Genomic DNA, 13420 nt, shown 5'->3' on the forward strand with positions numbered 1-13420 from the left:
GATGGAAAAGAGAGTTCCTCTTGTTAAAGTGTTACTATTCAAGCCCAGGTCTTGGTGGCCCTGAAAGCAGAGCAGAGGCCTCAGGACATGTATACTTTGAAGTCTGGCAGGTAACCAGATGGTTATAAGCCTTCTGCATATTTATAATTAAACACATCTCAACAGAGTGCAAAGAAACATGCTGTTCTCCATTTGCATATGTGCCTATTTTAAGTCATATTTTAAAATATCTTGGCTATTTAAACTTCAAAACAAATTAAATACAGATTTATTCAAAACCCTGTATAAGAAGAACCAAAGCAAGTGCCTTGATCTTGATATAGCATATTATGAAAACAGAACTACGCCTTGATATCCAGACAGGCAAGTTTAATTTGGCATCAAAAGTCTCCACAGCACAATAAAGGTATGAGATCAAGGAAATGAGGAATGTATATTTAAAACAGCTAACAAAGCTGAAGAGATTCTGCACCATGAATGCAGCCATATCACCCATCCAAAGTAAAAACTGTTGTATCTAATACTTCTTATAATGTCAGAAGTCAATAAAGCTTTTTACAACAAATTTTATTATTCCTTTTTTATAGCTGGGGAAATTCAGGTAGCAAGAAGGGAGGTGACTTGTTCAAGGTCACCAATAAGCCAATTTTATAGCAAAGAACCGAACATGAAGCACCTAAATTCCTTCCCGGAGCTTCGTTATCCCAGAAATGTATGAACTACTAGTATATAATGTACTTCAGTTTAGAGTTTTGATAGGATTGTTTAGAAATGACTTGAATTTTAGAAGAGGCAGATCAGACTCATATTCATAGTCCATAACGTAAACACATACAATAAGAGGATGGCATTCAAATATTGTTTTTCCCTTTGTATACATGGCTTGTAAGCATGAATCATGCTATCTGATGATCAGGATAAGTGATTTAAACTGTTAAGACTGCCTACATTTTGCTCCCTTGACAACAGGTCTCTGAATTATTAGGCACAATTGCTACATTCTTGCGAGTTTGCTTCTTTTAAATCAGCACTATCAAGGACAACATTCCCAGCACTTGCTGTTTGCTGTTCATTTTTCTTCAGGTCTACACCCATGCAGAATTTTGAAAAGGGCAACCTGTGGGAAAGTTGTTATTTTCTCTCCTCCAGTCCCAGATATGCTAGGAAATTATTAAGTTTGATCATTTCCTTACTCATTAACTTAGCATTATATTTACTGAAAGGCAAATCCCTTGGATGCAATTCAAATTAAAAAAAAAAGCCTATGAACTCACCCATTAAATTCCTCTTCCTCCCCACAATAGATGTTATTTTCCTTCTCACACTTGCTGACACCCGTACACTTCTTGCGGCACACCTACCTGCTCTGTTATTCTGAGCCATCAACACGCACAGCAAGCGCAGCGCTGAGCACAGCAATCACACCGCACCCCACTAGCAGCAGCCCCTTTTAAGTGGATTGCCTTCCCACGGGGCTGTTTCACAGCAGGAGCAGCTGGGGGAGATGGGAAGGTGGGCATGCTGAAAGCCAGGAGCGGTTGGTATTGCGGGGAGCTGGCAAGGTGAAAGCCCATCCAGGGAAAGGAGGGAGACTGGCAAGCCCCAGGAGTGGTCCATAGCAGGTAAGCCTCGGGCACTGCAGGGCTTCCCCTGCTGCTGCTTCAGCCTCCTCTGCCCTGAATCGCACACTTTTTTGTGTAAATGCTCTACCATGGGGAGTTCACCTCTTTGTTATGTTGCCACCTGAAGCACTGGAAACGAACTGAACATTTTTACATTAACTTACCCCAACTTTAAGTAAACCTTATAGCAGAGCCCAAGGAACTGCATGCCTGTGACAGGGAATAGGGCACTGGGGACTTCTCCTGATCCTTACGTTTTTAATTCCCCTGATATAGAGGTGTAACTTCTGTATTTTTCTCAGTTTTGGTTCAATTTGGTCTTTGACCTCCAAACACCCAAAAGCATCTTCTAAACCCCCAATTCTGTGTGAGTACAGAAACTGGGAAGTCAGACAAAACAATTCCCGCTATGGTATGAAACGCAAGGCTGCATATGCAATACCAAACACATGAGCACCACCTCGATTTAGTGGGCTGCTTGGGCACATGCCCCACTTTAAGTGTGTGGGTAGACTGTGTAAAGTTAGGCATGAATTTCTGATCCCCCGAACCTGCTAACAGAAACCAGCATGCATGAAAAGTTGCTGAGACACAGTGGAAACAACTGCTGCCACCAAGCCCAAGGAGCAACGCGGTGGCTTACCTTTGAGCGTGACCCAGTACTGCTTCCACTTTCGCCGTGTGACCAGCTCCAGCTTCTTCTCCTTCTGCAGGGTCACCAGGGGTTTGAAGAACAGCCACCCTGCCTTGCGCACCACTCCTTGCTCTTTCTCATACAACAAATCCAGCTGCTCCAAGGAGCTGAGGGACTCGCCACTGGAGTCCTCGGTTTCTGACGAGGTCTCTGTGTTCTCCAGGTTTGTCCTGCTCATCTCCAGCTCCCGCATGAAGTTTTCATAAATGTTCTGCCTCAGGGCATCGCTGCTGACAGCGTTGGTGGACTCGCTTCTCTGGGACAGGACATGGCTGGAGCCGGGTGACCACAGCAAAGCGGAGAGCTGCGACGGTGCCAGCGTGTCCGTGGTGAAGTTGTCCATTCTGCTGTCAAAGTATTCGCTCCCATCTTTACATTTTGGCTCCTGCGCAAAAAAGGAAATTGCCAGCAATCAGTCACCAGAGCTACGATGAAAAGACACACCTCATTTGGCATTTAAATTTGTTTAATGTTTAGCCACAGCCAGTTCCTTCATCAAGGGCCACCTCTTTTCACCATTACATCACAGGCTTTGCCTCGGCAACCACTGACACCGTTGGTGCCACCACTCACGGTTTTCTCAGCAGAACCCCATTAAACCCTAACCACTAAGTCTGCGAGCTTTGGTAACTCAAACACCTGCGAGTAATCTCCAAATTCACTAGTAACTACTGGGGGCCTTCTACTGGCTGAAACCTGATGGACTCCAGGAGACAACCACATCCTCCAGCTGAAACCCAGGCACCACCGCTTACACGCCTGTTTGAGTACAAGCAAGAACAGTGTCACAACAAGTTTCTTTATTATTACAGGGTTTTCAATACTTTGGTGACCCTCCCTTTGTGCGAGGCAGCTACATTTAGCTTCAGCACAGCTAGGCTGATTCTACCTCCACTTTCTATTTGTCATATAAACTGTGCTTAACCAACACAAAAAAGGTCGAAAGTCGAGAATATTTTAAGCTTGTTAAGTATTGACCAATTGACAAAAATCTAATCTAGCAGAAGATGTGATTTAAAAAAAGAAAGGCGTGCTTGCTGACTGGCACAAATCCAGTCTCCAGACTGCAGAGGTGTGTATTTTCTGACTTGATGGAAACCCCCTGGGAGCTTGACTATCTCATCAAGCACCGACGGGCCTTTCTCCTGATTGCATTGTGCAACTTCTCCCCTTGTATTGAGAGGGCTGGCCAATTTTATTTGAAATACTCAGGCCTGATGGTATGACTTCAACTTTGCCTTGTGATATGGATACTAATGTAGGCCCATTTCTTGCCACTGCTTGTCGACATGGGAACTTGTTGGCAGACTGGGCCTTTCTTAAGCCTTTCCCAGTAATGTGCTGACTGGTCCCAACTATCCCAGGCTACAGTGATGGACAGGGATTCTCATACTACCCAAGACAGAGCTCCTTGGACCAACTTCACTGTCAAGAACCACACCATCCATCATAAGAAGCCATTTATTGTCTTCCCAACTAAAGCGTTGCTGACGCTATTTAAAAGAAACCAAGATTTAAGAACATACAACACACAAAACCTGCTGCCTTTTGCAGTAAAAGTGTGAGGGAAAAGAAGAGATGGCTATAAGCAATTCAAGAAGTGAAGCTATTACCCTAAGTAATAATAAAGCTATTATACTTTCAAGTTTAGACTGCCTCTCTAAAAGCATTTATTTGCTCAAAACTTCTGTACATGAATAAAGTAAATAAACCTTGGTCTCCTGCGAGCCTCTCTCACCAGCAGCTTTGAAAGCAACTACTTTTTTGTTCCTTTGCTTCCTACGTGATGCTCTTTAAAACTGCAGCGGAAAAGCTGCGCCGTGTTTTGATAGCATTGGGACCTCCAGTGCGTAGACAAGAGCAACAGTGGGATTGCGTGCCCTCCCAAGCATCACCAGACAAGCCACTTCTCAAGCAGCAGGACACTGCCGGTTGTGGTCTTGCAAAAAGCCAACTCAAACTGAAACCCACGTTCTCTTACGGTACGTTGAAGTTTGAGTCTGGCTTTTCAGATCACTCTGGCAACAAGGATCCAATTCTCCTGGTAATGGAGCGCCTTCCTCAAATCTTATTGCAGAGTGTTAATCAGCATTCTCCAAGAGTAACTCCCTAAACATCAACAGTTTTGATTTTTATATGGTAAAGGGAGGGAAATTGGGGGTGGGACGGGGGGGGGGGGGGGGGGGGCGTGGGGAAATAATCACGCGTGTACAATTTGTTTATGCCCGCAAAGCGACCGTACAACATGGATCGTACAACTGTGTCAGCCATCTGCAGTTTGGTGGGAAACTGGAAGCTTTCTCCACCCTCTTTTTAATTACTGTCACCGTACATGTTTGCCAAAATCCTGTATTTTAATTGTTTGACTATTCTTCAGGAACTGCCACTGTCCTCTAGAAAACATTAACATACAGTTAATTAAGAATTTGTATTTCTTTCAGTCCCAAAGCACGAGTAAGAAAAACAACACGAGATGCATACCTAAGAAGGTGTCTGCTGTGAAGGGCCCCTACTGGAACAACAAGCATTAATGAAAAGGGTGGGATACAACCTGTCCAGGAGCAGCCACTAACCACATCCTATGTTTTCTCCATGCACACAGAAAGGGTAGAAATGAGGAAGTACCAGAGTAAACGGACACAGGTTCCAAAATGTATATACACACTTCACCATGACAACATCGCTTGTATGTTATCTTTTTTAAAGAACAGAATTGGCAGAGTGACACAGTCTCTGCTGGTCCTGACAGTCAGGAAGGCTGTCACTGTAACAGTATCTGGTCACCGCTGAAAAGGTCTGACCCAAATTGCTGCTGCTGGTGGTTTCCCTGCCAGGCGACTTTCTGCTCATTTTCTCTCTGTTGCATCTAGCGATGATAGAAAACTACCACTGTTTCTGCTAAGCTGCATTCAAGCAGATCTCTCAATGTCTGAGATATACCCTGGAATAGTTATAGATAAGGCAAAAGATAAAGTGGCTAACTAAGGCACCAATTAGACAAAGTGACACATGTAATAATTAGCTGTAAAGAACGGCCCAGGAACCAATGCAGCCTGCTAAATTCATTAGGACCCAAGCTGAAAGTAGAATCTAATACCAGTTTTCAAGCCAAATAAAGAAGTTGCCTCAATGTACTTTTAAATTCTCTTTACACCACATTTCGGGGCCCTGGCTTATACAGTCAGGAAATTTCAGAAACGATTCCCATAAAGAGGCTATTTACTTCACTAAAGAACCTATTTGCAGCAGCTGTTTCTGGTGGCTGGATTTTCATTTTACACAGCATTTGCTCATTTTCTCCATGTTATACAGTCACACACTGAGTTTACACCACCACCTTCAGCAGCGGCTGACTGTGCAACAAGTCTGCCTAAATTCTGTCCACAGGTCTCACATGCATCACATATACTTTGCTGCTCACACACTGTGTATGGTGATACAGCACCTCCCCAATGCTGTTTCAGCAAGGATTAAACTAAATGAGGACGTGCCATGCAGTAGAGTACCAGTGATGCATTGAGGGACCGCGTTAGGACACCCTCGTGCAATGAAAGCTGGGTCATGGCACAGAATGACTGCAAGTCTTGATGCGAGATCATTATTAGAAAGGCAAACTCAATTCTAGGATATATCAGATCAAGCATCAGATCAAGTCAGACATAAGAAAACATCCAAGTCACTGGACAGGGCACAGCCAAGGGATCCTCTGGAATATCCTATATCCAAATCTGTTTATGGATGATTTGAAACAGGTGCAGAGGAAGGGTGCCAGAATGAAAAGGAAACAGACTTCCTATCTTAAGACAGGAGACCAAAGAGAATCTGCATAGCCCCACAAACACGGGCCGAGAAAAGATACCATTCCTCCCTTTAAATAAATCATAACAGATTAAATAATAGGGAAGGATAACTAATGTAGAGGACAATACTGGCATCAGAACAAACTGGCTGCAACTACATTTACTCTGCAAATTAGCAGGCGTCAGAGTAAGAGGGTTTGGAAACAGCCTTCAAGCTGGGGAAAAGCCCACCTGATTTTAAGCTGCAATTTTTTCATAAAGGGGATTAAACTCCACTGCCTTTCTAGTGGCAAGGGACTGGCCTCAATATCCCAAGACTATGCCTCCTGGTCCTGCACCCCCACGAAGCAGGAGGCTTGGCTGACTTGTTTCCACTGGGGCAGCCGGAGGGACCTATCCACCCAGCCAGCATCAGCGCTCAGGTCTACTTATACAGAAGTAGTCCAGCTTTCACCTCCCTTCAGCCCAAGTGACTCACAATCAGTTATTAGTAACATACTGAGGAAGGGACACGTTGTTCAGACCGAAGCACGGAGGCTACAATTGCCGCGACGAGCAGTCCTACAAACAGGGACTCGCCATCTGACACATTATAACCGCGCACAGTACCTCTACATTAAGCCAAAGGACCCGGTGAGAGTATAATCGTTACCAAACTACAACACGGCAACCCCCAGCAGAGATGGCAGGTTACTCAAAGCGTGCAAGGCAGAAAGGAGCTGACCAAGCCTCACAAGGAAGGCAAAATCATAAAGCATTCGCTACCTCTCTTATCCTTCCTGTGGCTGGATACTTGTCTGATAAAAATCAATGACTAACTATTTCCTATGCCTTTTTCTAAGAAATCACCATTTTTGGAGCTAGGGCCAATTTCCTTCTACCAGAATCAGATTCAAGCTCGATGCAATCTCGCCAGCCAAATTTCCTTGCTGTGTCTGAAGTCAGTTCACTGCACAGTGAATTCAAAACAGCTATGAATCGTGCACCACAAATACCATTCTGAAAATGTCATAACTAAGTAATACATAGCAAAGGTCTGGGATGCAGAGATCATATGTAAAGCCTGGCTGTAAAATCCAGAACAGCTAAGGATGTTGAAACCAGTGAAGAATCCTGGCACAAGGTGCTGAGGCTCTTCACTGATTCTGGTTTTTCTGCCTTCCCATTCACAGCTGAGTAAGAAGGTGAAAAGACAGCATCTGATAAAATACATGAGCACCAACTCACAAAAGAAGTGATCCAAACAAACGGCTTTAATTTTCATTTTTCCAGGTCTGTAGCACTTACCTAGGATTTATGCTGGCAAACCTTACGCTGACCTCATTTCTGCACCTAAGGGTCCATCAGAATTTTACATTGCCATGACAGATGTCTGTTAAGCATGATACCTGTCTGAATTTCCAACAAGGGAGACAGCGTTTGCTCTACATGCCACAGAAAGCATGTGTTATGGGGTTCCCTTCACTCTCTGCTCAGTTCTGAAGTGGCCAGCACCCCATGTTGCTGAAAGGGAGCAGATCCCTCATTTAGAGAAGCACAGTGACTGTTCCTGTATGAGAAACACTAGGGAAGATTAAAAAAAAAAATCCAAACCAAAACCAAAAACAATCTCTGCCCTCCATCTCAGCTTGCGAATGCACGCACAGAAGTCCAGACACATTCTGGCATTTAAAGAGCCGATTCTGGGGCCTACAGATAGAGATGAGAATTTCATTCCTGACCACAGGCATCCTAAATTCTTATTAATGGGATTAGCCTTAAATTCTTCTAAAGAAACATCCTTTCCCTCCCTCTTGCCCTTCCTCCCATCTCCTTCTTCACACCACCATCTCCCGGCGAGCCAGATGGCAACTCAAGCTTTTCCATCTGGTGAACTAAGCTGACACACAGGAAGGAGGAGGGTGCTCCATGTAATGCCCATAGCAGGTGGAGGCAGAACCAGCAGCTCTGGTCGATACTCTACAGTTACTTGCCTTGCTAGAGATGGACCAACCATGAAACCAAAGCGAGTGATGAAGCCAGTAATACAAATAAGGGAATACCTGCAAAGATACTTGTAACATCCTCCTTCTACTGCTCCTTCCACACTCTTTAGATAATGTATGCTGATTCACAGCATATATATATGATATCTAGGTTATATTTTCATAGCTCAAATAAAGAGAAGGCTTAAAAACTCCAAGTCACTTTGTCAGTAATGCAATGATTTCAAAAGCTAATTCACTGAGAGATTAGGCTGCAGAGATTGGAGTTAGCTAAGAAGGTGACAAAATAGGAAAGTAAAATTTGCACACACAAACGTATATCTTTTTTTGCTGTTGACATTTCAGACAGCTCCAGGGATGCAATACTTTTCAGAATTCCACAAATTACCAAATGAGATTAGCAAGTAATTATCCTGCGAGAAAGACAAACATGATGCAATCACTACATTTGTAAGAGGAATCTACAAACCAGCTTTCAGGCACTTAGGCTGGGGTTTGGACATACCTGCAGCTTCCTTTTCTTCCTCGAGAGACTTCCTGTCCAGTCACTGATGCGTCGCATTCGGTTTTTTAATGTATCCTTCTTGGATGCATCCTCACTGAGGGGCTTGGACTTTCTGCATGGGAGTGTGTAGGAGGAGTAATGTGCAGGACTTCCCTGCTCTACCCTGGAGGGAACATCAATGTCTGAGGCAAATGAGACACGGTTGCTTAGGCTACCATGAGTGTCAATATACTCATCAGACAGCCTGATCCTAGGTGGAGGGGTGCTTTCCAAATTTGTATCCTTATAGAGATCTCGGAGTGAGGAAAGAGATGAACTTTGGTTGAAGGACTTCTTGTTGTCACTTGCCGGGAAACTGGCATGAATACTGGTATCTGGAGTGCTCCTGGTCAAATATGGACCATCCAACTCATTGATATCCCCGGCATTTCCCCAGAGAGAGTCATACCATGAAGACTCGGAGCTGAGAGAGCTTCCTTTACTAGATCGAAGCCTTGAATCAGTAGGTGACAGACGATGACTTGAAGAACAGTCTGCGCTGGAGTTCCTCCTGACATCGAGCAGGTTATTCGGCTTAGATTCCAAGGTAGGCGAATACCTCAGCAACTGGACCGGTCCACTCGACTCCTCGGTGGGCACCTTGCTGTTGCTGCTGTTGTGGAACTCAACCCTCAAGCAACCGTCCAGCTTCCCCAGTGTTTTAATGAGAACTTTCGGACTCCTCCTGTCCTCTGATGGGGAGGTTGATGCAAGACTCTCATTCTTTCCGTAGCAATTTAAAATGTGTCCATTGCATTCTCGAGAGGCAGCATGATTACTTCCAGCTTGAAGGCCAATATAGTGGAAACCGTTCTCAGGCAAAAACACCGTGTTATTTCCTTGGCAGTAGTCCCCTGAGGCATTTGTCCGGTGTTTGGCATGGGCATTGCTTTTAGAGACCTTCACCACAGTGTCACCGAGTCTAGATGAATAAGGCTGACTACTCTTGAAGTGCGAAAGGCAGCTTCTGGCGAGGGACCTCGATTTGTAGTTTGAGCCGCTACTGGTATGTCCCCATCCATGCATAGAGCAAGACTTGTCATCTTTAGCATGAATGCTGCGAATTTTCAGAGAGCAGGGTTTCTGCTTGGCACCAGCTGTAGCAGCAGCATGATTTTTTGATCCCTGAAGACTGTATTGGCTTTCTGAATTCCCCATTTTCCACTAAATTAAGGAGAGTTTCATTAGAAACAATGGTTAGAAGACAGAGCGAAAAGTAACAGACCATTTTTACCCACTACACAGGAAAGTGCCTTTTTAAAAATGATATGAAACAATTGTTTCAAAAAAAGCCATTAAATAGCCATTTACAACATTAAATTCATAACTGAACTTATTTTAGGGGCAGGCTAGGAAAGCCTATTCTCTGTATGGTTCATTACCCCTCTGTTATAAAGCTGCAATCTAGCTCCATTGAAATCATGTCAACACCTTTCGCCACCCACACCCTTGGCAACATCCTTTTCTTATAACTTACAAAATCTCTGGCTCCCAAGAACAATGGCATAATGAAAGGGAGACGGCAAGATAATCATAAGTTAGATGTAAAGTGAACTGTACTTTCAGAGAAATCCCTTCTGCCAGGAGACAAGCCCACTGCAGTTTCAGCTTGACTGGTTTCTGTGCAACCAAGTGTTGCCTCAATAAACTGTTCAGCAAACCCCAACTTTGTGTTTAAATGAAGTCAATCCAGGAGAAAGGAAAAAAAAAAAAACCCACCACACAAAAAACCAAAGGAAAAATAACTTGGTTAGCAAATAGCCTCATCTTCCATTACAGCACAACACTGCGTTATGTTCATTCAGCATGGCGCAGTTCGATAGTTCACTCAGTAAAATGCTCTTCAGCTTTTTACTGAATTCACAGGGAACAGCACACACTGGAGCAGTCAAATTGCCCCAGTGAGATGACTGAAGATTTTGGACCTACATAAAGTGTACCCCAAAGTAAAAAAGATCAATCTGTTCTTTTTGTTACTTGGAGTGAACCTCCACTGTGTGTAATTTACAGAAACAACATCAAAGTGCTTTTTCCATCGGCACTGTGCTTCTTTGAATGTCAGATCTCAGACTATCACTCTTAGGAGAACACACTGCAGCCTCATTAAAATTTTGTCAAAATAAGCCATTGTGAAAACCAAATCTTCTCTTCTAGAGTTTGTATATATTTTAGCATCTCTCCTCTTAGCCCTTTTAGATGAAAAGCATAGTATAAAACAAAGAGCTTACCTGTAGGATCACTCTTAAACACGGGCACCATTAGCAGTTAGCATGCTCTGCATTGTCTTCGTGGCCAGCCGCTACACTTGCCAAAAACGGGATGGAGTTGAAGGCAGCCTCCCTAGAAAACACCAAAAAGATAAAAAAGGGCTCTCAGTCAAATAGAACTTACACTTTACTCCAGCTGTAAGCAAAATGAATACCAAAAAAAAAAATCAGACAGAAGTTACAAATGGAGAAGAGAGGTCTGGTTAAGGGGATTCCTGGACTTCAGACATACATTTTTACAAACATACTTTAACAACTGACACTGAATTAATACTGTCACTATTCGGGTAAGTGGTTTATTTTCTAATTCTGTCCTCCCCTCTCACTGACAAGTTAGGGGAAACTTTGAGCCTCCTCCAGCTTGGTTTTTGGGAGACCAGTTACAGCTGGCAGGATTGTGCAGTGATCCATTACAATTTGGACCAAACCGATCAGAGCAATGCCCTGCAGCATCTGTTCATCCTTCCCCATGCCTGGATTCCAACTATGACCCTTGCAGTGAAAGGCCACCGTGCAATTCACTCCACCAACCACCCAGCAACCTCCCTCTTTAGGTTCATTCTTAAAGTTAATCTGCCAGCAAGAAAAGGGCAGCACCAAGCACTGCACACACCCAAGGGTAACAAGACCCAAGTTCTTCCCGACCATCTGAACGTATTGGCTCTTCACTTGGCATGCAAAGGCTGCAACCCAAAACAAAAGGACAGAAGCTGAATCTCACAAAATACACCAGCAGTTTAGGGATTGAAACACTCAGTAGAAGAAGCTCTACAAGATCTTAGGCTCAGTTTTAGAACAAATGTTTTAACTAGAAACCATTCTTAATACTACCCCCCAAAAATACTCTTTTCTGCACAAATTCAGTAGCTACTGTTCATAATTTTCAATTTAATAACTACCTGATTTGAACATGCAGAATTTTGCTCTTTTTGACTCATTTTACTGTATAAGAACCTTGAAGATATTTAAAGGAATTCACTGGTAACCTAGGTATTTTGCTAACCTTACCAAAACCAAAGGTAAAAATGGCCTCAAAGAACTAAAAACGGTCTCAACAGCAAGCCTAGAAAAAGGTTAGCAAATAAATTACTTAGAAGCGATATATCCTTTTGGATCATGCTAGAGATGCTACAGACCTATAAACACAAATTCATGGCTGTTATCAAAAAGATATTTGATAAAACAGATAAGCCACAGAAATTTCACCTCACCCTCAAAAAAAAAAAAAAAAAAAATCTGTTTAACTTGCTTATTCTCTCTAACAGTTTGGAAGGTTGCTATTTAGGACACCCTTGCCTTGCAGGTTTGATTTGCCTGTGCTGCTAAGTGCACTCATTTGTGTCAACAGTTTTAAAAACATCATATGCAACATGGATTGAACTAAAGATTTTTGATTCAAGGTAAACAGAAGACAACATGCAAACTTCCTCAGCTCCAAGCTGCTGAACAAATTGCGAACCCCCAGGAAAACTGCCTTCCTCGATCCAGGCGGCACAGACCACAAACAAGCAATGAGTTTACATTCAGAATTCTTCATCTGGGAGCAGAAACTACATTCAACAAGGGGGCTTTGAAGGGCTTATATCTATTCATAAGGGAACACTGAACCCAATTTGTCTAAAGAAACTGGCAAAAAGACCATCTGGTCTCCATAGTGATTGTGCAATGGTTAGGTAATCCTTTTAACAGAGTGGGTAGCGCGCAAGCTGCTGTCATGAACCTCAGAAGATAGACATTCAATTCGTCAAGGCTCGAGCTGCTGCTACCAGGGTCCATTGTATGTGTCTGATCCAATACACAGGTCACATAACGGGTGAAAGAATAAATTTATCTCGGGGTACAATGTCTACAAAACAGTGTCTCAGTCTGTGCAGGAATCAGTCAGCAGTACAACAAAACATTCAATAAATCCCATAGAAATAGCCCCCAGGGATTTTTCTCAGCATCCCGGCCGTCCAGAAAGCTACGGTAGGCTAAACATTCGCACACGCTGTGATAACCAACCGGGGCATCTGCGAGGCTGCACGAAGATCGTCACACTGAAGATCAGCTGCGATGCCTTTCTCTTGCCTCACACTTACGTGGAGCAATTTTCTTTCTGCTAATTACAAGGGGGGGGGGTGGGGTGGGGGGCAGGGAGGGAGGAGCAGAGCGAGGCAGCTTGTGCCCAAAGGCAGCGTGACACCGGGGCAGGGGGGCGGCTGTGGACAAGCTCCGGCTGCGCTCACTCCAAACGCTCACGCATTTTACGCTATTTGAACTACGGAAGCACTGGAAATTACAGCGCAGGGGACAGAGCTCAGCTTCCCCTATATTTCTCACAGCAGCCTACCACCACAGAAGACAACGTGCTTTTCTCTCTTCCTGTGCAGAGGGATGAATAGTTCTTGTGAGCAAAACCAGTTTCTATGAATATTTTCTGCAATTATAATCAGTATATTTAGAAAACAGCTCACTGCGCCTGAAGATGACTATTAAGAGTTTATTTGCTTTCAATTATACCCACAT

At 43.7% G+C, this 13420-nt stretch overlaps 1 protein-coding gene across 2 annotated transcripts in view; it reads right to left on the bottom strand.

The window, feature by feature from the left end:
- TIAM2 (TIAM Rac1 associated GEF 2) overlaps nucleotides 1–13420 on the bottom strand; it is a 143979-nt gene that overhangs the window by 82711 nt on the left and 47848 nt on the right. For both annotated transcript variants that reach the window (XM_075498947.1, XM_075498946.1), the window contains exons 2-4: nucleotides 10874–10985; nucleotides 8607–9809; nucleotides 2266–2701 (exon numbers count right to left, since the gene is read on the bottom strand). In XM_075498947.1, the coding sequence (XP_075355062.1) occupies nucleotides 2266–2701; nucleotides 8607–9803 (1633 nt within the window). In that variant the 5' untranslated portion in view covers nucleotides 9804–9809; nucleotides 10874–10985. The remainder of the gene's footprint in view (nucleotides 1–2265; nucleotides 2702–8606; nucleotides 9810–10873; nucleotides 10986–13420) is intronic.

Source organism: Mycteria americana, chromosome 3 (assembly GCF_035582795.1).
Source record: "Mycteria americana isolate JAX WOST 10 ecotype Jacksonville Zoo and Gardens chromosome 3, USCA_MyAme_1.0, whole genome shotgun sequence".
NCBI classification, from domain to species: domain Eukaryota; kingdom Metazoa; phylum Chordata; class Aves; order Ciconiiformes; family Ciconiidae; genus Mycteria; species Mycteria americana.